Consider the following 24,975-nt stretch of genomic DNA (forward strand, 5'->3'; position numbering starts at 1 on the left):
CGACACTGAAGAAACTTCAAACTTCGAGCTCCAATGAGTCGTGTTCGACCACATCAGCAAAAGCAGGATGTTTTGCTGTTGCACAAAACTCGGATGGGCAACACTGAAACAGCTGCGTTACAGTCCTGACCTGGCTGCATGTGACTATCATCTCTTTGGGAAACTGAAAGACGCTCTTCGTGGAACAAGGTTTGAAGATGACAACTCCCTTGGGCATGCTGCCAAACAGTGGCTCCAACAGGTTGGTGCAGAATTTTACCGTGCTGGTATACACGCGCTGGTTCCAAGATGGTGTAAGGCAGTTAAGAGGGATGAAAATTATGTGGAGAAATGAATATGTTGTTCCTAAAGGATGTATCTACTCACTGTAAAGCTTCCAAACATGTACAATAAAAGATGGATTTTTTTAAAAAAAAATGTGTGCATTTCTTTTGGAGTGACTCTTGTATTAGGCTTGGGTGGACACACACACACACACACACACACACACACACACACACACACACACACACACACACACAAAACTGCCTGGCTTCACAATGTATGATGACAATGAGGAGGTAGTGTGCGAAAGAAGAGGATACACAAGTGCAAAGTACCTGCAGGAAAGTCTTGAGATAAGGTTGGGTATTTGTGCACCATTCACTGTAATTTTTTCCGAGTGTGTATTGTTATGTTGTAGAGAAACCTCTATACTGAGGAAAGTCTCAATAAATAAATAAACCAAGTATTTTCCATTACAGTAAGATATAATCTGCATCAAGTCTGCTGGATCACAGTCAAAGTTGGTAAGTAATAAGGATAGTCCACAACAAGTCACTTTAACATATTACAAAGTGTACTGACCAAACAAGTACTATCTCTGTGTGTTCTGTTGACATAAAAGGCAAGATGCACAGAGAGCCAGTGAAAGATTACATCCAATTATTTTTATTCCTTTACATCATCAACACACAAGTGTAGTCTAGTTATATTGTTCAGTAATAGCACAGAACTAAACACTGGGAGCAAACCAGAATTGGATAACACTTGCAATCTGTATAACTGCCGGAAGTCGGCTCGTTCCGGAATCGTCCGAGGATGAGGCAGCACTGGCACAGTGCAGAATATCCTAAGTGTCATTCTGTTGCACTTCCAATCAAACTGTCTCGGTAGAAGCATCACTTGCTACCCTATAGGCCAGGCAGCCATCTCAGCAAAAGGCACAGAACCCTGAAACAGAGAACAGAGTATTACGAAAATGATAATATAAGATAACATAAAAAAGGAAACACTTTCCTGGTGGATGTTTCCAGAATGTTTGGAAGGTAGGAGACAACATACTGGCAGAAGTAAAGCTGTGAGTACCAGGCGTGAGTTGTGCTTCGGTAGCTCAGATGGTAGAGCACTTGCCCGCGAAAGGCAAAGGTCCCGAGTTCGAGTCTCGGTCAGGCACACAGTTTTAATCTGCCAGGAAGTTTCACTTTCCTGGTGTTCTGCAATTATTATTTACTTAATCGGGAAACTTCACAATGGAACAGGCTGTTCTGTATGTTTCTTGGACTGTAATACAGAAAAGAATTCATTATATGGTGCATCAACTTATTTCAATCCCATTATCCACACCTCTCTCACAAATTGAACCAAAGGCAAACGTGGATTCAGAAAAACCCTTAATAGTCAATCACAAATGTAATTTTATTGGTTACTAGTTTTGGCTTATCTGCAAGCCACCTTCAGCTCTGTAATAGAGAATCAGCATCTAAGAAGTGCAAAAATTGTACGAGTTACTGTAAAAGTTTAATCACAAAATACATGTTGTTGTTGTGGTCTTCAGTCCTGAGACTGGTTTGATGCAGCTCTCCATGCTACTCTATCCTGTGCAAGCTTCTTCATCTCCCAGTACCTACTGCAGCCTACATCCTTCTGAATCTGCTTAGTGTATTCATCTCTCGGTCTCCCTCTACGATATTTACCCTCCAATACTAAATTGGTGATCCCTTGATGCCTCAGAACATGTCCTAGCAACCGATCCCTTCTTCTAGTCAAGTTGTGCCAGAAACTCCTCTTCTCTCCAATTCTATTCAATACCTCCTCATTAGTTATGTGATCTACCCACCTAATCTTCAGCATTCTTCTGTAGCACCACATTTCAAAAGCTTCTATTCTCCTCTTGTCTAAACTATTTATCGTCCATGTTTCACTTCCATACATGGCTACACTCCATACAAATACTTTCAGAAACGACTTCCTGACACTTAAATCAATGCTCGATGTTAACATATTTCTCTTCTTCAGAAACGCTTTCCTTGCAATTGCCAGTCTACATTTGATATCCTCTCTACTTCGACCATCATCAGTTATTTTGCTCCCCAAGTAGCAAAACTCCTTTACTACTTTAAGTGTACCATTTCTAAATCTAATTCCCTCGGCATCACCCGACTTAATTTGACTACATTCCATTATCCTCGTTTCGCTTTTGTTGATGTTCATCTTATATCCTCCTCTCAAGACACTGTCCATTCCGTTCAACTGATTGGTGAACCTCAAAGTTTTTATTTCTTCTCCATGGCTCAGTATACAGATTGAATAGCATTGGGGAGAGGCTACAACCCTGTCTCACTCCCTTCCCAACCACTGCTTCCCTTTCATGTCCCTCGACTCTCATTACTGCCATCATACATACCAAAACAAAATATACTGATTAGTGTACAACTGCCAATGGCAGGACACATCACCATTATTGGTGTGAAGAGGATTGTTTGTTATACCAGTCAGTCAAAAAGCAAAGCCTCTTTTTTTATCCACAGTTTTGGTCCATCTTTTAACAATGGTATATGTTTCGGCGAGGTAAAAAGCATGGTCCTGCTTCTGAAGCCACTGATTGTGTCTGATTCTCCTTCTAAACAATGAAACCAAATTTAATTGTGAGTCGCAATTTTTTCAGAAAGTCCTCTCCCTCCAGACAGAAATACTACAAGAGATGGGAGGCAATCCCCCCCCCCCCCCCTTTATTCTGGTCAGTTAACATTCTCGGCATCCAAGTTGCACAAATCTTTGAGCATCCTAGCTGTTGAATAGTTGTCACCACACTGCTATCACTGAGTGAGCTAATGTGACACAAATCACTTGCAGTTACTTGGTGGTCAACACGAATGATGTCATTTAGTCGCTGAATGCTGTGTGGAGTCACTGAGGTCATCGGCCTTCCGTTCTGCATTTCATCAGCAAACGACGTTTGTTCTTCAGCTTCATTACAGCGACAACCTGTCACCTGACAGCACTAATATCCATTGTTGCATCACTGTAAAAGTTTTTCAGTCTCTCATGAAAGCGAATGGGCATTCTGTATTCGAGAATTCTATCACAGAACGCTGTTTAATACGAACATCGATGTCAGCCATTTCAAAGTGACTGCACTGGTGGCATCTGCTGATGCCGAAAATTAGCACTGCGTTGGACTGGAGAAGAAACATTGTGTAATAGTGCCATGTTCAAATTTTTCACCTAATGAACATTATGTAGGGGGAAAAATAGGAGGCATTACTATTGGACTGACCCTCATCAATCTAATGAAACAAAGATGCAAATTATCCTAAAACAGGTTTAAATCATGGCAATAAGCAAGAATACATAACAAGGAAACTTACGTTGCGACTATAACTCTTAGCCAGAATAAAAACTGATCATATATAATACACAGTGCAGAATCTTAACAGCTATCATATGTGGACACTGAGATCATTTTTTCCACATTACATTATTCTAAAGTAACCTCAATAAGTAATGACTGTTATGGACTGTAGAATGAGACACATTTCGCATTAGAAATTAGTACTGTGTAACCACCGTATGCGAACATAAACATCATGTGTCACTCATGACACAAGCTTTGGTAGACCAGGAAGTGCTTGTGCTGTGGCAGGGAAAAGATTAACCAGTGGTATACTTTGACACTTACAGGAAGTAATTATTAGCACCATCTGGCAGAAATCGTCTATCTGTAAGTCTTGGTGCATAGCATTGGGTAGTCTTCTGCCTGCTGCAGCTTGGGCACTTGCTAGTCTATTGAAACTTTTGTTGCAAGTGACACAGGATTACGTTCACATGTTGACGGTAGGCAATGAAAACCTTGTAACTCCATCTGTCTGCGTAACAATAATTACTTATGATGTTACTTTATAATAATTAATGTGGAAAACATTATTTCAGTGTTCATATATGAAAATTGGCATATTCTGTCAGTGTACATTACATATCACAACAGTTTATTCCATGTAACAGTTGTAGTCTCAATGTAAATTTCTTTGTTACGTATTCTTGCACTATAATATTATTGTCATGATGTAAATATATGTTTAGGATAATTTACATCACGGTTCCATTAGATTGTGAGATAAAAACTCCTGCTAATGCAAATTATGATGATGTGTCCTGCTGGTTGGCAGTTATACACTAATCAATGTTTTTTGAGATGACACTTTTATATTAACAATTTACATTACTGAATTTGTTAGATGCAATTTTCTATATTTCAGATCTAAAGATGGCTTGTAGACAAGCCAAAACAAAGTAATCAATAAAATTACATTTATGATCTTTATTATTAGGTTGGTGCATAAGTTCATACCATTTTTCCACAAATTTAATAAACAGAACAGCTACAAATAACAGAGACTTTAGTCATCAATAATGTATTCTCTTTCACTATTTACAACAGTTTGCCAATGCGAGGGTAACTTATCCATTCTGTGACTGTAGAAATTGCACGGTTTTGAGGTTATGAACTCGTGGTGGAACCATGTTCGGTGCACAGTTTCTGTTGCAAAGGATGTCCTTTGAAGGTTGTTTGAAAGAGAGCGGGAAAGATGAAAATCTGAGAATGCATAGGATCAAGTGAATAAGATGGGTGCAGAATGACTTCCCAACCCAACTCCTGTATAGTGTGTTTCTTCAGTCTAGCGTAACATGGGCAGGCAGTATCGTGGAATAGCATCACTTCACACAGTCTTCCTGGTTGTTGTTGTTATTGTTGTTGTTGGACTGCATCTGCAAGATGTCCCAGTTATTGACAGTTATGTCAGCAGTGGCTGTTACACCTCAGGGAAGTAATTCTTAGTACACTACACCGTTTCTGTTCCACCAGATGCATAACACTATCTTTTGTGGATGTGCACAGGTCACTGCATGGGAAGCTCCTGCATTATTTGGGCTCAACCGTTCCTTTTTTTCCCTTTAGTTAGCATAAGAACACCACTTCTCTTCGCCAGCAGCCTGTGGTGGATACAGAAAAATCTCAAAGAGGGGCACTAAAGATATTGAGATACCTTAACTTGTACCGTAATAAAAAAATAATCAAGTCAAATGCACAGTTTGACAAAGTTTTATTTATACTGATTATACACACATACAAGACAATGCCTTCTTACGATACAAAAAACTTAGTATTTTGGTTCTCTTTCTTAAATGATGAATCCTATGCGCCTATTCTTCCTGGCAAAATGGTTAATTACATCGTCAATAGGACAATAAATTTAAGGGGGCAGCACGGACAGTCCTGCAAAGGGGGAGGGGGCGTACGTAACCAGTGCTCCCCATACGTATCAGCCACTGCCAGCAGCGATACAGAACAGGAATAATCAGTGTCTTTCATGAGCCAATCGATGACAAGCGAGCAGAGACGGACATATGGCCACCCACCGGTTTTTTGTGATTTTGGCTTAGAGCATGCAGTACACTTAGGCCCGATTTTTTAACCTGCCCCATTGCGTGCAAATATCACATGATGGTGTAATGACCGCAGCTCACCACAACTGCCAGTTCTCCAGTACAGTGATGTGGATCACTCTGGATTAATGCATTAAATTATCTTCACCAAACCCTGAAGGCCTCTGAGAACATGGAGAGTCACTAATGTCAAAACGATCCTCCTTAAAGTGAGAAAACCATTTTCTTGCTGTGCTCTGTCCAATGGCATTATCCCTGCACACGGCGCAAATGTTTCTGGCTGCTGTCACCCCTCTATTGAACTCAAACAGAAGAATCTGTAAGAAATATTCTGCTTTCTCACTTGGTACTCCATTTTCTAACATCCACAGCTTTACTCACTATCTCCAAATGACAATATGTAAATTCAAGTAGCAAACAGTGAACTACAAATAAAAAATTACAATCGATAAATAAACCCATAGCAACTAGCATACCAACATGCAACACAAAAACATTATGAACTTATGCACGAATGTAATATTAAGGGTTTCCCTGAATCCACAGCTTTAACACAACAGATTGGTTATCTCCAAGTTTGACCATATCAAATAATAAGATAATGGCTAAAGCTCTCACTTGATTGATAACATTCTACGAAAAAGGAAAACTGAGTAAAATTACATCATTTTTTGTGTATGTTGATCAACAGGAAACAGTAAGCAGTTACAAGAAATGATAAACTATCCCATATGTTGTCAAAATTTCGGATAGCATTGCAAAACAGTTAAAAGTCGCTCCACTACAGACCTGCATTTTGCAACACAAGTAAAACAGCTAAGGCACTATTCAATAGCAAAGATGAAATGATACCTTCGGCACAAAGCAGTTTGTATAAAGTCACTTGCAAGCTCTGTAGAAATGTATATGCCGAGAGATGCTGCAATTAGGTTTTCCTAACAGGAGAGAAGCTAAAGACTAAGATAGGGAGATTTAACCTTTGCAGAACACCTTCTACCAGAAATCCACCCATAGACTGCACAGTGTGACATTTTATTTGGGGTCGTTTCAGACTAGTCTCTCTGCTGAGAAATGGAATGGCAGCTGTGGGCATTGTTGTCATTCAATTCTGATGGTATGTGATGTATTTTGTTATAGTTTTCATTGATTCTCTATTTTTATTGTGAAATATGTGACTGAACAGTTCTTATCTGCTTTGTGGTGGAAGTAAACTGTAAAGTACTAATTACATTAAAAAACCAACACAAATTTTTTAAAAAAGAAAACAAGACCAAATTGAAATAATTAGCCCATGAAGCAAAAGCCAAGCTGCTATAAGGCCCAATTACATGGTACACCTATTGTATACAAGTCTGCACCAGAGCTCCAAGAGTACAAGTCTGGAAATGCCAACAGTTCCGTTTGCCCTATTAAACTGTGCACCAAACGTATACAAGTCGGCCCCAGTGAGCCGAGAGCAAATATTCAGAATTGTAGGCTCGTTTACATTGATCTCTTTCAACTGTAGGCTTGTTAACATTGATCTCTTTCTAATGGTGCCGCTTACTCATTAAAAAGTTTTAAGAGATCTAGGTTAGTATTTATTATGCAATTATTGTTATCTTGAGCAGTTATCGTGATCTTGTGCAGTTATCATGAAATTACATTATCGCTATACTGAATTATGGACTACAATGTTTGTTTTATGTCATGCTGGTACAAGCAAATGATTATCTACATTTATGTTTCACGCAATTATCTATGCAGCACTTGCCATGACCGTGGCCACCACAGACATTAGGATGACGACGAATGATGACGTAATGCCAGGAGCGACAGTTTGGCTAGACCCTGGCTAGGAAGAAGGGGTGAAAGCACGACATATACCCCCTGTTAATGAAGAAGCTGAGGCTCGAACATCCACAGGAATTTAGGAACTTTGTCAGAATGGATGCATCTTGTTCTGAGAAGCCGCAATTGATTGTACATGATGGTATTCATGCAAGTGACACAGTAATGATGGAAGATATTTCACAATAGTGAGACCACAAGGCTGAAAAATGTCTGTAGTCTTCAATTGATGGAGCCATCACAACTGCTCTGACATTTCTCTCAACACTATTCTTTCTGGCGTGCTGAACTAATTCAAAAGATACAATCAAATTAAACACAAGAGGTACTTTCACCAACAACAGTCACGTGTACACATATCAAAAGTAAACTATATACACACATTTACATAAATTGTATAAACTCAGACTCCAACATTTGTGGCCATATTTTATTTTGGTACAGTGTATCTAGACGATCATATAGACACCTTTCCTTACTCAATGCCTCAGTAAGCATGCTTATACTTTCTTTGTTTCATTCCATTTCTACAATAAGAAGCTATTATTATATATACAGCTTTTCTTGACGACTAGAGAAAATGAGGGAATTTTCATTTTTTTTAATCCAGTATTTACAAAAAAGTAGTTTACTGCAAAATGTGTAGGACATCTCAGGCAATAGCCAAAAGAGGCCTCAAGAGGTCACATATTTCTTGTCTGCTGACGAGAAGTGAAAACATTCAGACATCCCCCTCAAAATACTGCATCGCGCACGTGTGCGTGTTCACCACTAAAAAACCTTACATATTTATTCATTCAGTTTCCAAATTTAAATATTTGAAGTTTTTCCTTAAAATTAGTTTTGAATTTGAGGTTTCTCTACTGATATATATGTCTTTGGTTCTCAGAACTTTTAATGATACATAGCATTATTAAAGCCCTTTGAAATACAAATAAAAATTTCCACTCATTGGTGACTGCCAACAAGAGTATGGGCTGGATATGTTCTCTGAAGAATGTTTCAGCACTGAATTGAATCCTTTGCTTTTACATATAGATCATCAAAAATTTGCACATATATCCTAAAATGGTGGAAAAAGGTATTGGTACCATTTTTAAAGTTCTCTAAAAGTATTAAGAATGCCTCAACATTGTCTCTCCTCACGCTGGTTGGATGAACCCATCACATCGTATTTCTTCTTCTTGCCTTCAGGCATCTAAGAGAGAGCATCCAGGTAACCCCTTTGCTTAATTCTTTGTCAAAATTTAGGAATATACGTACACTGTCCCCCCTTGAACCATGGACCTTGCCGTTGGTGGGGAGGCTTGCGTGCCTCAGCGATACAGATGGCCGTACCGTAGGTGCAACCACAATGGAGGGGTATCTGTTGAGAGGCCAGACAAACATGTGGTTCCTGAAGAGGGGCAGCAGCCTTTCCAGTAGTTGCAGGGGCAACAGTCTGGATGATTGACTGATCTGGCCTTGTAACATTAACCAAAACGGCCTTGCTGTGCTGGTACTGCGAACGGCTGAAAGCAAGGGGAAACTACAGCCGTAATTTTTCCCGAGGAAATGCAGCTTTACTGTATGATTAAATGATAATGGCGTCCTCTTGAGTAAAATATTCCGGAAGTAAAATAGTCCCCCATTCGGATCTCTGGGCGGGGACTACTCAAGAGGACGTCGTTATCAGGAGAAAGAAAACTGGTGTTCTATGGATCGGAGTGTGGAATGTCAGATCCCTTAATCGGGCAGGTAGGTTAGAAAATTTAAAAAGGGAAATGGATAGGTTAAAGTTAGATATAGTGGGAATTAGTGAAGTTCGGTGGCAGGAGGAACAAGACTTTTGGTCAGGTGATTACAGGGATTACAGGGTTATAAATACAAAATCAAATAGGGGTAATGCAGGAGTAGGTTTAATAATGAATAAGAAAATAGGAGTGCGTGTTAGCTACTACAAACAGCATAGTGAACGCATTATTGTGGCCAAGATAGACACAAAGCCCATGCCTACTACAGTAGTACAAGTTTATATGCCAACTAGCTCTGCAGATGATGAAGAAATAGATGAAATGTATGACGAGATAAAAGAAATTATTCAGGTAGTGAAGGGAGACGAAAATTTAATAGTCATGTAGTGACTGGAATTCGTCAGTAGGAAAAGGGAGAGAAGTTAACGTAGTAGGTGAATATGGATTGGGGGGAAGAAATGAAAGAGGAAGCCGCCTTGTAGAATTTTGCACAGAGCATGACTTAATCATAGCTAACACTTGGTTCAAGAATCATAAAAGAAGGTTGTATACCTGGAAGAATCCTGGAGATACTAAGAGGTATCAGATAGATTATATAATGGTAAGACAGAGATTTAGGAACCAAGTTTTAAATTGTAAGACATTTCCAGGGGCAGATGTGGACTCTGACCACAATCTATTGGTTATGAACTGCAGATTGAAACTGAAGAATCTGCAAAAAGGTGGGAATTTAAGGAGATGGGACCTGGATAAACTGAAAGAACCAGAGGTTGTACAGAGTTTCAGGGAGAGCATAAGGGAACAATTGACAGGAATGGGGGAAAGAAATACAGTAGAAGAAGAATGGGTAGCTCTGAGGGATGAAGTAGTAAAGGCAGCAGACGATCAAGTAGGTAAAAAGACGAGGGCTAATAGAAATCCTTGGGTAACAGAAGAAATATTGAATTTAATTGATGAAAGGAGAAAATATAAAAATGCAGTAAATGAAGCAGGCAAAAAGGAATACAGACGTCTCAAAAATGAGATCGACAGGAAGTGCAAAATGGCTAAGCAGGGGTGGCTAGAGGACAAATGTAAGGATGTAGAGGCTTGTCTCACTAGGGCTAAGATAGATACTGCCTACAGGAAAATTAAAGAGACCTTTGGAGAGAAGAGAACCACTTGTATGAATATCAAGAGCTCAGATGGCAACCCAGTTCTAAGCAAAGAAGGGAAGGCAGAAAGGTGGAAGGAGTATATAGAGGGTTTATACAAGGGCGATGTGCATGAGGACAATATTATGGAAATGGAAGAGGATGTAGATGAAGATGAAATGGGTGATAAGATACTGCGTGAAGAGTTTGGTAGAGCACTGAAAGACCTGAGTCGAAACAAGACCCCGGGAGTAGACAACATTCCATTAGATCTACTGATGGCCTTGGGAGAGCCAGTCCTGACAAAACTCTACCATCTGGTGAGCAAGATGTATGAGACAGGTGAAATACCCTCAGACTTCAAGAAGAATATAATAATTCCAATCCCAAAGAAAGCAGGTGTTGACAGATGTGAAAATTACCGAACTATCAGTTTAATAAGTCACAGCTGCAAAATACTAACGCGAATTCTTTACAGACGAATGGAAAAACTGGTAGAAGCGGACCTCGGGGAAGATCAGTTTGGATTCCGTAGAAAGGTTGGAACACGTGAGGCAATACTAACCTTACGACTTATCTTAGAAGAAAGATTAAGAAAAGGCAAACCTACGTTTCTAGCATTTGTAGACTTAGAGAAAGCTTTTGACAATGTTAACTGGAATACTCTCTTTCAAATTCTGAAGGTGGCAGGGGTAAAATACAGGGAGCGAAAGGCTATTTACAATTTGTACAGAAACCAGATGGCAGTTATAAGAGTCGAGGGGCATGAAAGGGAAGCAGTGGTTGGGAAAGGAGTGAGACAGGGTTGTAGCCTCTCCCCGATGTTATTCAATCTGTATATTGAGCAAGCAGTAAAGGAAACAAAAGAAAAATTCGGAGTAGGTATTAAAATTCATGGAGAAGAAGTAAAAACTTTGAGGTTCGCCGATGACATTGTAATTCTGTCAGAGACAGCAAAGGACTTGGAAGAGCAGTTGAACGGAATGGACAGTGTCTTGAAAGGAGGATATAAGATGAACATCATCATAAGCAAAACGAGGATAATGGAATGTAGTCAAATTAAATCGGGTGATGCTGAGGGAATTAGATTAGGAAATGAGACACTTAAAGTAGTAAAGGAGTTTTGCTATTTATGGAGTAAAATAACTGATGATGGTCGAAGTAGAGAGGATATAAAATGTAGACTGGCAATGGCAAGGAAATCATTTCTGAAGAAGAGAAATTTGTTAACGTCGAGTATAGATTTAAGTGTCAGGAAGTCGTTTCTGAAAGTATTTGTATGGAGTGTAGCCATGTATGGAAGTGAAACATGGACGATAACTAGTTTGGACAAGAAGAGAATAGAAGCTTTCGAAATGTGGTGCTACAGAAGAATGCTGAAGATAAGGTGGGTAGATCACGTAACTAATGAGGAGGTATTGAATAGTATTGGGGAGAAGAGAAGTTTGTGGCACAACTTGACTAGAAGAAGGGATTGGTCGGTAGGACATGTTTTGAGGCATCAAGGGATCACAAATTTAGCATTGGAGGGCAGCATGGAGGGTAAAAATGGTAGAGGGAGACCAAGAGATGAATACACTAAGCAGATTCAGAAGGATGTAGGTTGCAGTAGGTACTGGGAGATGAAGAAGCTTGCACAGGATAGAGTAGCATGGAGAGCTGCATCAAACCAGTCTCAGGACTGAAGACCACAACAACAACAACAACGTACACTGTAAACATGTGACATACTGCAGCTGCAGCATTCCATCATGCAAGCTACTGCACCATTTGTACGAACGTCGTGCTGATGCAAACAGCCCCCACTTAACAGCCATGCACCCAGCACCATTAGCTTGCCAGCTTGATAAGTGTGAAACAACCCTTATTGTTTTGAAATGCAGACAGGTGACCTCTGTGAAAATACTTGAAGCCAATGAACATACGACACTGAATGCCAGCTTAGTTTCAAATGACCAAGCACAATTTTCTCTTCCACCTTTATTAAATTAGGTTTCAGTTATGCGAATGTTACATTACAATAGTAAAACCAACTTTACTTTTCATTTTTGTTAAATGTAACGATATCCAGTAAAGTAATACCTCCCATTTTAAACAATCTGTATGTTCGTCACTAGTATCTCTGTAAGATGTACTTCAATTTTATCTGTGGTAGTGACATTCAGTTGTAGCAACCTTTCCAATTTTAGTTTATTTGTGTCATATAGCTCTACTCTCCCTAATTCAGTTCAATACCTTTTCATTCATTATCCAGTGTACCCATCTAATATGCTGCATTCTTTTATCCCACGACATTTCAAAAGCATCAACCCTGTTCTCATCTGTACTGATTATAGTCTACTTGAATAAACCAACTGACAAAAGCACAACATATAATAAAAAGTGCTTACAATGTAGCCCCTCGATAGTCACAAAATTAAATACAATACAAAACTTACACAACCAGGAATAAAATATGTAGGTGAAATCACTTAAAAAAACAAGTAACACTGAATTTGCAACTAAAACAGGAAAGTGAATGTCCTGCAGAACTTCCAGATAACTTCCAGAGGATACTACAAACTTAAATTAGAACGAACACCAATCAGAACACGCACAACAAAAAATACCTAGAAAAGGGTTTTTGAGACTAGATTCTACAATGAAGTGGAACTAGTCATGAGCACAATCAGGAGAAAACAATTTATTTCTTTGGGCATCCAATAAAAGCAAGAGGAAAGAGGAGTCAGGACAAAAAGAGAGGAATACTGGAACAGTAAGAGCAACATGAAAAGGATTATGGAAATCGTGGAAATTATAAGGCAACTACAAATACATATACAATACAAATTACGACAGAAGACTTATAAAAACAGAACAGATAAAAATTAAGAAACTCAAAGGCTCACAAAGTAGATTACAAACTGATACCAACGAACAAGCAATGGGAAGGGTCATTTCCAAGAAGAAGTACTCAGCCAACAGGACACTAAGAAACTCTTTTTACAAAATTGACTTAAGTGGTCCATGAAAGTCACTGCAAGAGATACTACTATCACTAGTATATTGATACAGTAAACAGTATTCCCTGTGCATTTCTTGTTCTCTGGAACTTTTGGAGCTGGCTGCACTTTTCTCCGGCAGGGCAGTGACTCACTTATTTTACATTCAACAGCACCCAAGTATTACCTGTCACACGCTCCAGTTTGTGAGTAGAATGTCATAATTTGGGTTTCACATGGAATGGTTGCACCACCAATTATTTAAATAGTTGCAGGTGTGATCAAAAATTAATGAGAATTTTTGCTTTTCTTAAAGAATCTATATTTATTCATCAACATCAACTTCGCCCACTTCAAAGTAATCCCCCTCAGATATAACACACTTTTTTCAATCTTGGAAGCACCTCTGGATCTCACTTTTTGTAAAAATTGAATCTTCAATGATTTTGGTGGCAAAACAACGTCTTTTCGCAGTTCTCTACAGTCTTGGGAATAGAAAGAAGTTGCAGGGGGCCATGTCCGGTGAATATGGTGGCTGAGGCAACATAACAGTTTTACCTTTCATCAAAAAATCATTAACAAGTATTGAGGTGTGAGCAGAAACATCATCATCATCATCATCATCATCACCACCACCACCACCATCCAATATCCACCACTGCTTTTGCCACAATTCTAGTCATTTCCTTCAGATTATGCAAATAATGCATAACTTCCATGTAGTATTCCTTATTGACTACAACCATAATGCAGGAACTCATGATGCACATATCGTTGTTATCAGTAAAAACAGTGAGAAGAACCTTCACATGTGTTTTACCTTTTCGAACTTCTTTTGGTCTTAGCTCTTCAAGCAGTTACCATTGGGAACACTGTGCCTCAGCTTCGACATCATACCCATATAACCATGTTTTGTCACCCTTTTAACCTTCTTTAGAAATTCTGGACCATTGTCAATTTCATTCACCAATTCCTCAACAATGTCTCTGAATGTCATCTTTGGTTGAAGTTCAATTTTGGAACTAACTTTGCTGTCATACATTTCATGCACAAAAGATCTGAAAAAACTGAATGGTATGAGGGTAACAGTGAGCAATAATAAGGTTTATTTGTGGAAGGTGCATGTGATTATGCATGAAACCATTGTTGTCAGTCAGTAGTTTCCACTGACAGAATACACACCAATCAAAAAAAGTTTTGCACCACCCCGGTTCCCAGAACTCCTGAAGACAGATGTTGATTGTGGATATTGTATCACAGACACAGTCCCTTTCACTGTTCAGAGATGTCACTAAAACCACCCAAAGATGTAAACAACCATGCATGAGCCACGCCTATTAGACGGAGGGGGTCTAACAGCCGATCAGTTCCAGTCATTCCACCAGGAAGGAGGTACACGGCTCGTGTTGTACGTAGTTCAACCATGTCTAGGCGGTCAATACCGTGGTTCGATCACATCCGCATTGTTACTTTGTGACAGGAAGGGCTCTCAACAAGGGAAGTGTTCAGGCATCTCAGAGTGAACCAAAGCAATGTTGTTCGGACATGGAGGAGATACAGAGAGACAGGACCCATCGATGACATGGCTCGCTCAGGCTGCCCAAGGGCTACTACTGCAGTGGATGACCATTACATACAGATTATGGCTCAGAGGAATTCTGAAAGCAATGCCACCATGTTGAATAATGCTTTTCGTGCCATCACAGGATGTTGTGCGCAATAGGCTGCATGATGCGCAACTTCACTCCCGACGTCTATGGCGAGGTCCATCTTTGCAACTACAACACCATGCAGCGAAGCATAGTTGGCCCAACAACATGCCGAATGGACCACTCAGGATTGGCAACATGTTCTCTTCACTGATGAGTGTTGCGTATGCCTTCAACCAGACGACCATCGGAGATGCGTTTGGAGGCAACCCAGTCAGGCTGAACGCCTTACACACACTTCAGCAAGTGCAGCAAGGTGGAGGTTCCTTGCTGTTTTGGGGTGGCATAATGCGGGGCCAACATCCGCCGTGGTGGTCAGGGAAGGCGCTGTAATGGCTGTACAATATGTGAATGCCATCCTCCGACCGATAGTGCAACCGTATCGGCAGCATATTGGCGAGGCATTTGTCTTTATAGATGACAATTCGCACCCCCATCATGAGCATCTTGTGAATGACCTCCTTCGGGATAACGACATTGCTCGACTAGAGTGGCCAGCATATTCTCCGGACACGAACCCTGTCGAACATGCCTGGGATAGATTGAAAAGGGCTGTTTATGGACGACGCAACCCGTCAACCACTCTGAGGGATCTACGTTGAATTGCCGTTGAGGAGTGGGACAATCTGGACCGACAGCGCCTTGATGAACTTGTGGATAGTATGCCATGATGAATACAGGCAGGCATCAATGCAAGAGGACGTGCTACTAGGTATTAGAGGTACTGGTGTGTACAGTAATCTGGACCCCACCTCTGAAGGTCTTGCTGTATGGTGGTTCAACATGCAATGTGTGGTTTCCATGAGCAATTAAAAGGGCGGAAATTGTGTTTATGTTGATCTCTATTCCAATTTTCTCTACAGGTTCCGGAACTCGTGGAACCGAGGTGATGCAAAACTTTTTTTGATGTGTGTATTACTGTCTGAACAGTCATCAAAAGATGACTATGGACAATTGTAACCTGAAAGTTTAATTTGGAAAAGCAATGCAGCAACAACAAACTTGAGTGTGAAAGTGGAATATATTTAACTATTAATAAGGGCATGGTTGGGTCTAGGTGACGTCTGAAAGTATGTGACCCACAATAAGTCAACATAAAAAATAAAATCATCTTTACTGCTATTCTTTCAAAGCAACATTTTTCCACTTAAATTTGGGAAATTTTAATATTTGCAAAATACAGAGACGTTTTTATAAGAGGCAACACGGTCTGTTTCATTTAGTAACACACTGTGTTCAGTCTGTAAACTATACTGAGCAGTTCCAGGAACATCCGTGCCTATCGATTTCAGAGAAGGCTTACTGTGAGTGCTGCGTGGCTGGTGTTATCTGTGGCCACAGAGGAATTCTAAGCACCGTTGGCTGGTACGGTGTCTAAGCAAGCAATCTGCTGCAGGTGACGAAGTGACTGTAGTCACGGAGATGCGACCACCGAGCGTCGAGGGCAGTACCGAGCTACAGACGAGTACAGGCTATCTGTTTCCTGCTACCGTGTACGGAGTACGATGCCCTGGTGGATGCTGTGGCTGTCACATTCTGATAAGGACGGGTGTGGAAGTGACAGGATTTTGCTAAGCGAGATTCTCAGCTGGGCTCGCAAGAGAATAAAAGCCATCATGCCAGTGATTATCGGAGCTGAAGTTCCAGAATGAGATTTTCACTCTGTAGCGGAGTGTGCGCTGGTACGAAACTTCTTGGCAGATTAAAACTGTGTGCCCGACCGAGACTCAAACTCGGGACCTTTGCCTTTTGCGGGCAAGTGCTCTACCAACTGAGCGACCGTTTTACAGTTTTAATCTGCCAGGAAGTTTCATATCAGCGCACACTCCGCTGCAGAGTGAAAATCTCACTCTGGAAACATCCCCCAGGCTGTGGCTAAGCCATGTCTCTGCAATAACCTTTCTTTCAGGAGTGCTAGTTCTGCGAGGTTCACAGGAGAGCTTCTGTAAAGTTTGGAAGATAGGAGACGAGGTACTGGCAGAAGTAAAGCTGTGAGTACCGGGCGTGAGTCGTGCTTCGGTAGCTCAGTTGGTAGAGCACTTGCCCGCGAAAGGCAAAGGTCCCGAGTTTGAGTCTCGGTCAGGCACACAGTTTTAATCTGCCAGGAAGTTTCGGAGCTGAAGTTGTCATCAGCCTGCCATGCTTACCGCGCCTTCTGTTCTGGTAGAGTCGATTTAGTCTGTTTTCCTCTTTACTGCTGTAGGACAGTACAGCAGTGTGATGGGTACGTAAACTAGGGTTCACCAGTGTTTGAGTGTCATTGTTTGGCAGACACTTCATCAGTCAGTATATGAGTGACATTGTCTGCCAGAAATTGTGGTTGGTCAAAGTACGAGAAATGCTGTTTTTAACTGTCATTGCACTTTTTGGTGGCACTGTCCTTTTTACCTGGGGAATCCCAAAAGTAAGGACTCCTATTTTTTTATATGTACACAGACTTGTTTATTTCTACAATGGTTTACATCAGTTTACAGCTTGAACATTTAGCTATTTTTTTGACATAATCACCATTTCTGTCGATGCATTTTTGTAGACGCTGTGGCAGTTTTTGTATGCCCACGTCATACCAGCTTGCCGTCATGCTGTTCAGAAAGTTATGAACTGGTGCGATTGTTGCTTGGTCTCAGGTGTAAAGTGGTATGCCCAGGTTTCGTCACCCGTGACAACTGAGTCCAGAAAGTTGTCCTGTTTGGCTTCAAGGCAGTGAAGAAACGCGCGGGAAGCATCAACTCGTTGCCACAAGTGGTCCTCAGTCAGCATGCGTGGCACCCATCTTGTGCACACCTTCCAGTAGTTCAATGTTTCAGTTAAAATTCTGTGAGTGGTGCTTCAGGAAACCTCAGGAACCAATGTGCAGAGATCATCCAGGGTTATCTGCTGATCTTCACATTTGCTTTGCTCAACCTTCAATACTTTCTCCTCAGAATTTTATGGTCTCCCACTCCTTTGTTCGTCGTGAATTTCGGTCCGACCAGCTGCAAACTCTCTACGCCACCTACAAAAATTTTTGACATCCCTGCACGACTCACCATACACTTCCGTCTATCGCCGATGGATTTCAATCGGTGCAGAGCCCTCGGCGTTCAAAAACAGAATAAATGCGCGCAATTCGCACTTGGCGGTAACATCCAAAGGGAGCTCCATTCTTAACGGCTGCCAAGCCAAGACAGCGCCTCAGTGCGGTGTGTGCTGTTTACACACAGTGCGTGAAGCACTCTTCATAACAGTGTGACCAACTGCCACACAGAGTTCTGTACTTATAAAAAAAAAAAGGAGACCTTAGTTTTGGAATTACCTTCGTAGTTGCCTCTTCTGCTATGTTTGTGTCATGGGTTGGGCTGGTTTAACGTTGCCTCCTAGCAAGCATGAGCTTGCACTTAGGTAAAGTGTATCTGTTGGTCTAATTGTCTCTAGTATATGTGAAGGGCTCGTTATTGATGCCAAGACTGCTCCTCATTCGTATTCTATTTAAAATTAATATTAAGCTTTGCTTTTATTATTTATTAAATATGTTGTAGCTGTGTTGCTTTTAAGTGGTGTAAAAGAATGGAATGTCTGACTGAAAGTTTAATCTGTGAAGGTTGGCAGCATTCGATTGCTATTAAATGTTTACTGCACTGGAATTGAGGTTCTATAACAGATGGTGGAATATAAGTGAGAGCTATTGATGTAAGGTTGCCAACATTTAACTTTGTTAAAGTTTAGTGTGTTAGTTCTGTTATGGCTATGTTAAGGGTTCAGTACACAGGGTGATTCTGTGACGATCTTACAAACTTTCAGAGATGATGAGGTAAGGAACCCTGGTCCAGAAATGACCGAGTCGAAAGTTAAAAGTGAAAATTGTTCTGATACCTCTGACGGTGGAGCTCTTTCACTGCAAGCTCTCCCTACTCCCAAACCATAGATTGGGAGTAGGTAGTATGGACCAAAACAAGAAAAAATTCCGGTAAGCATGGGCTCTACTGTGTCTACAAGCACTTGTTCAGTTTTGCTACTGTGAAAACACATCTCTTCTACTAATCAAGTGTTCATAGCTTTTAAGGCACACATTTTGGAACCCGTGTTTGCTACACATTTTCTTTCTTGTTTTGGTTCACACTACCTCCTCCTAAAATATGGAAAGTGAAGAGCTCGTAATAGAAGAGGTCCACTATCAGAGTACCAGAATGATTTCAGTTCATAACCTTTGCTCCGTTATTTGTGGACCATGCCCCCCCCTCCCCCCCTCACTTCAAACTGATACATTTACCCTTATCTATCATCCCTGAAAGTTTGTAGCATCATCTCAGAATCATCTTGTATGTGAATCCAATTGATATATGTTTATTATGTGCATTTTTAGAGCTGCACATCAAACAGTGGTTTTAAAAGAAACCGAGAGTTAACTTGTAAAAGTCTTTAGAGGTCTACAAGGAGAAAAATTTGTTTTCCCTGTGGCAAATATGGTGAAATGAAGATGGCTATTAATCCTTTTAACATCAAGGTAATGACCTATCATTATGCCCTACTGATGCCAGTACTGTCAAGTGCCATTTTGTCAGTATGCTGTTTTCTTTCACTTGGCTTACAAAATGCAATGCCAGATGTAGCTAGCAAGTGCAGTATTGGGGCTCAACATTTCGATTTGTGTGTACATTGGCAGTTATCAACTTTCAAGCATTGTTGCTCAGCTACTGCATTGTTCCTTTGTTGACATCATGCTTAAAAATACTTGTTTACATTCTGTTATATCATCTGACATTTTTGTGCAGTATTGTTATTTCATGTTGTTTCTGTGCTATTTTTGTTTCTGCTGATGTTTGCTGTTTGTTTATTTCATTCATTTTTGCAATTTTTTTATAAAAATGTGTCCAATAATAAAATTTGGGAGTTATTGAAAAATACTTGTGATACGGAGTATTTTAGAGAAAGCAGCAGTGGCCCAGAAAGTGACAGTGATTTTCATGCTGGTATATTGATGGAAAGTGGACAGGATGGAAAATACACAGTACACTGAAATTACTGCACCTGGAACACTACAGCCGCTGCCACATCCATTACAGGAGGCGCCTGGACCACAGCATATGACACCAGTGGGATCTTCCACAACTGGATATTTCAATTTATTTTTCACTACAGCATTACTTCAAGTAATTGTCACTGAAAGAAATCACTCGGCTATGCAATTTGCATCCAAACACACTGTTATTTTATCCTGCTCACATAAAAAAACGGAAGAATGTCACAATAGGTGACGTAAGAGGTTTTATTGCATACTTACTGAATATGGGACTTGACAAAAGGCCCATATTCTTTACATAGAGGAGCACAAAACTATCTAAGGTACTTCTATGGTTTGGCAAAATGTATTCTGCTAGAAAACATGAGAGTTAGGTGATACAGAACTGCATAGATCGGTCAGACTGTAATGTGCTGTACAATTATTATAATTTTTACCATAAAATAGGGTGAGTAGAAACAATGAGGTGAACAGCAGCAAAACTTCCCGAAAAGTTCTATGCTACTGTGTTGGAAGACAAATGGCAATATCATCAAAAGATCTATTTGTCTAGGCTGGTAGTGAACCAATCTAACAGGGAAGTTATGAATTTCAAAGTTGACAACACTGTCAGTCAATGTCTTGATCACTCTATGATGATCACCGGATGTGGTGCTGAATTTGCTTACTTTGAACTTTATTTGAAAGCAACAGTCTAAATTGTGTTGTTTGAATTTAGGTGCACGGTAAGCTAATTTGCAGTCCTCTTTCATTAACCAAAAGTTCAGTTTTAAAGTATACTTTGATCTGACTTGTGTTTAAGCTAACTGAAAATGTGGGGGCTGTGTTTTTGAACGTTGTGGGGTGAACAGAAATGGCAATTGGAAGTGTTTCTTCCGAAGAGGACGTATAATTTGATGGAAATGAGAATACACCTGGCACTGTTCTCAATCCAAGAGATCACCCTGTGATTAATTTTGAAAAGACAACGCAAATAACACACATTTATTTTTGGAAATGAGGAGTCACTTTAGAGTGAAGGAGATGATGTTTGAAATCTCTTTGTAATTTCAAACACATCATTTTTAAACTTTGTGTCAGTTACTTAATGTCCAAAACAATGTTAGAAAATAACAATCTTTATTTGGGAAACAGTACAAAAAACAAAATGTATGCAACATTTTTAGTTTTTGTTAAGGAATGGAACTATTTTGAATGAGATAAATTTTGTTTCTTGTTCTTCTACATCCAAAACATATTTTAATCCAAAATAGATTTTGACATGTCCCTCTTCACCCCAAGGACTAATAAATAGAAAAAATAATAAGATTACCACTGCTATTTCTATTCATCCCTGTCTGTGGAGTGAATGGAAATACAAAGTTTTTAACTGTTTATATTATGCATGATCTCGGTCCCAATTTTAATTACATGTTCAAAGTTAAGCCCAGACATGTGAGTCCATGTAATTTAAATTTTCATATTTCTTGTTAATATCATCAGTTGTTTTTTTCTTTTAAAGTCGAAAACTTTTTCTATTCACCCCATTGTATGATAAATCTGTAAATAATGTTAAAAATTTCATTTTTCTTATGCAAGTTTACTTAGAAATTTTGCTTGGATTTTATGGACATTTGTGTGCTTTCTTTAAATCAAGGGTAGTGTTAATTATATGGAAACAAAATCGAATTCATATTAACTTTTTATTTTGTCACTGAAAAATGAAATGTTCGTACGGCATTTATTGGCCGGGATATCCCCTTCGGGGTTCGGCTGCCATATTGCAAGTCTTTTTACTTGACGCCACTTTGGCGACTTGTGTCCATCATGGTGAAAATATTATAATAAAAAATTTAAAGTGAAATAGTATGGTAATCTGTGTGTACTATAACAAACTACATACTTTTGGAGGTAAGTGGTATTTTTTTATATTTTCACATCGAATGCAGCACGATATATCGCAATTTAAATAGAACACTGCATGACAGTGTAAAAACTGTATGACATTTTTAGCATTTGCCGTTCAAAATGGCTGACTGCAAAAGGATTAAACTGTGCTACGATTGACAATTGTGAAATTGCTCTTACCATGCAGCGTAGTATGGTGATTGTGTATTTATTGGTAAATAACGTCTCTAATTATGTTCACTGAAACCACAAGCATGCTCCACTCCATAAAGCCACGCTCCCTACTACAGTACGCGTATCATCGCCATTTCTGATAGCTGCAGAACTAAAATATAGAGGCAGGGGGGTCATACCGATAAGTATCAGATAGATACTATGACTTGACATCAACTGGCTATGTCCATCAGTAGAGCAGATCCATTGCTCTTACCCCGTGGGCGGCTACCGTGCAGAGCGACGGCCGAATCGCCTGCCTCGCCGGGTGGCCGGTGACCGAGGCGTCGGTTTACTGCCTGCCCCAGGTTTCGGACCCACTGCAGTGGCAGGGCCATCCTTGCTGCTGCTGTAAAAGACAGGCCACTAAAGTCAGAGCAGAGCACAAATAAAAACAACACAGAATAGGACGTTCACGTAAGACTGGTTGTAAGGAAGGCAAATGGCAGACTATAGCCCTATGTGAGAGTTCAGGAGACTGCATGATGCCTGTAAAGCATGATATACACATATTGCACATGAGACTCATTCTTGAGTATTGCTCAAATATTTGCATCCCACACCAGTCCGTCCGTCAGTCCCAGTCCCAATCCCAGTCTCTCTCTCTCTCTCTCTCTCTCTCTCTCTCTCTCTCTCTCTCCCTCTCTCTCTCTGTGTGTGTGTGTGTGTGTGTGTGTGTGTGTGTGTGTGTCTACTGCTGACACAGGCCTTAATCACTGAAAGCTGTAATTGTGTGAATCTTTTTGTTGTGCCTATCGCGACTCAGCATCTCTGCTATATGGTGAGTAGCAACTTTCCTTCTCTGGTATTGTTACATTCCATCCTGGATTTCCCATTGTTGGATTTTTTACCATATATATAAAATAGTTATATAGTCCCCCAGTAAAACATACCTTAAAGCTCCTATATGCCGTTAGGCAACGTCAGAAGTAAAAATCCAGCAGAAAATCTGTATTCTCAAACATAAAACTTTTCTTAGAACAACTCATGTTGACATGTTACTCTCTCAAGCATAGTTGTGAACTAAAAGCAGCTGCTTCTACCTACCAAAGATAGTCCATTCCTACAATGCTTACGCCCCCGACGGTGCTACTGTCTTCGATAAAATCTGTGAACATTAATATGCTGAGTCCTAGAAAATTCTACAAACCAATAATACACCTATGTTGCAACATTTGCATTCATACAGAATGGCCAACAGGAAACATAAAACCTAACACTGATTAATTCATAAGTTGGTACCTGCTTTTCAAGGAGGACACAGCTAAAGTGTACCCAGAAATGTCTTCTCATTTACCATGCTGATGCCTTCCTTTCTTAAAATGCAAAAAACATTGCTTCCTCTAAATTTGACAACCACCACCATTTATCCTCAAAGCGCAATTACCCTCACTCGTGCTGTCCACGATGTTACTGACGAATGCTGCTCACTCTCGATGTGCGTCACCGTGTCTCTAAGTCCTCACAATGAGATTGTAGGAATGAGAATGCTTAGGTAAATAGCAGTAGAAAGTGTTTTTTGTGCAGGTTTAATAGATAGGTTGGATGCAGCAGTAGTGCACAAAAACCAACAAAATTAGATAAATCCCCAGAAGTGTAAAGTAATGCAATACTGGGGAATTATCTCTGTGTATAAAAGGCAATGTCCCAACCGACTGACTCGTCGTCGGCCAGCCCAAACCACTAAAGGATAGAGATTTGAAGTTTTGAGAGGGAGTGGATCTCATACTGTAGGCATCATTTAAGGATGGACAGCCCGAAATTCCAACCCTAAGGGGGCGAAATAGGGGATGGAAAGCTTTTTGAAAGCATGTCACTATTAAGGGAATTTTGATGTTAGATCTATGAAAACTGGTATTTGGTTTCTCTGTCAGAAAAATATAAAACACACATTTCTGAATTTTGTATCCACTGTTGTTGTGGTCTTCAGTCCTGAGACTGGTTTGATGCAGCTCTCCATGCTACTCTATCCTGTGCAAGCTTCTTCATCTCCCAGTACCTACTGCAACCTACATCCTTCTGAATCTGCTTAGTGTATTCATCTCTTGGTCTTCCTCTACAATTTTTACCCTCCACGCTGCCCTCCAATGCTAAATTTGTGATCCCTTGATGCCTCAAAACATATCCTACCAACCGATCCCTTCTTCTAGTCAAGTTGTGCCACAAACTTCTCTTCTCCCCAATCCTATTCAATACCTCCTCATTAGTTACGTGATCTACCCACCTTATCTTCAGCATTCTTCTGTAGCACCACATTTCGAAAGCTTCTATTATCTTCTTGTCCAAACTGGTTATCGTCCACGTCTCACTTCCATACATGGCTACACTCCATACAAATACTTTCAGAAACGACTTCCTGACACTTAAATCTATACTCGATGTTAACAAATTTCTCTTCTTGAGAAACGCTTTCCTTGCCATTGCCAGTCTACATTTTATATCCTCTCTACTTGGACCATCATCAGTTATTTTACTCCCTAAATAGCAAAACTCCTTTACTACTTTAAGTGTCTCATTTCCTAATCTAATCCCCTCAGCATCACCCGATTTAATTTGACTACATTCCATTATCCTCGTTTTGCTTTTGTTGATGTTCATCTTATATCCTCCTTTCAAGACACTGTCCATTCCGTTCAACTGCTCTTCCAAGTCCTTTGCTGTCTCTGACAGAATTACAATGTCATCGGCGAACCTCAAAGTTTTTATTTCTTCTCCATGGATTTTAATACCTACACCGAATTTTTCTTTTATTTCCTTTACTGCTTGCTCAATATACAGATTGAA

The 24,975-nt window shown here is 40.1% G+C and overlaps 1 protein-coding gene across 1 annotated transcript in view; it reads right to left on the minus strand.

Moving 5' to 3' along the window:
* Positions 1-730: 730 nt before the first annotated feature.
* The window catches only part of LOC126212967 (uncharacterized), a 52,171-nt gene continuing 27,926 nt past the window's right edge, over positions 731-24,975 (minus strand). Inside the window, exons 2-3 of the mRNA XM_049940492.1 lie at positions 22,409-22,540; positions 731-1,212 (exon numbers count right to left, since the gene is read on the minus strand). Of these exons, the coding sequence (XP_049796449.1) occupies positions 22,420-22,540 (121 nt within the window). The 3' untranslated portion in view covers positions 731-1,212; positions 22,409-22,419. The remainder of the gene's footprint in view (positions 1,213-22,408; positions 22,541-24,975) is intronic.

Source organism: Schistocerca nitens, chromosome 11 (assembly GCF_023898315.1).
Source record: "Schistocerca nitens isolate TAMUIC-IGC-003100 chromosome 11, iqSchNite1.1, whole genome shotgun sequence".
Lineage (NCBI taxonomy): Eukaryota > Metazoa > Arthropoda > Insecta > Orthoptera > Acrididae > Schistocerca > Schistocerca nitens.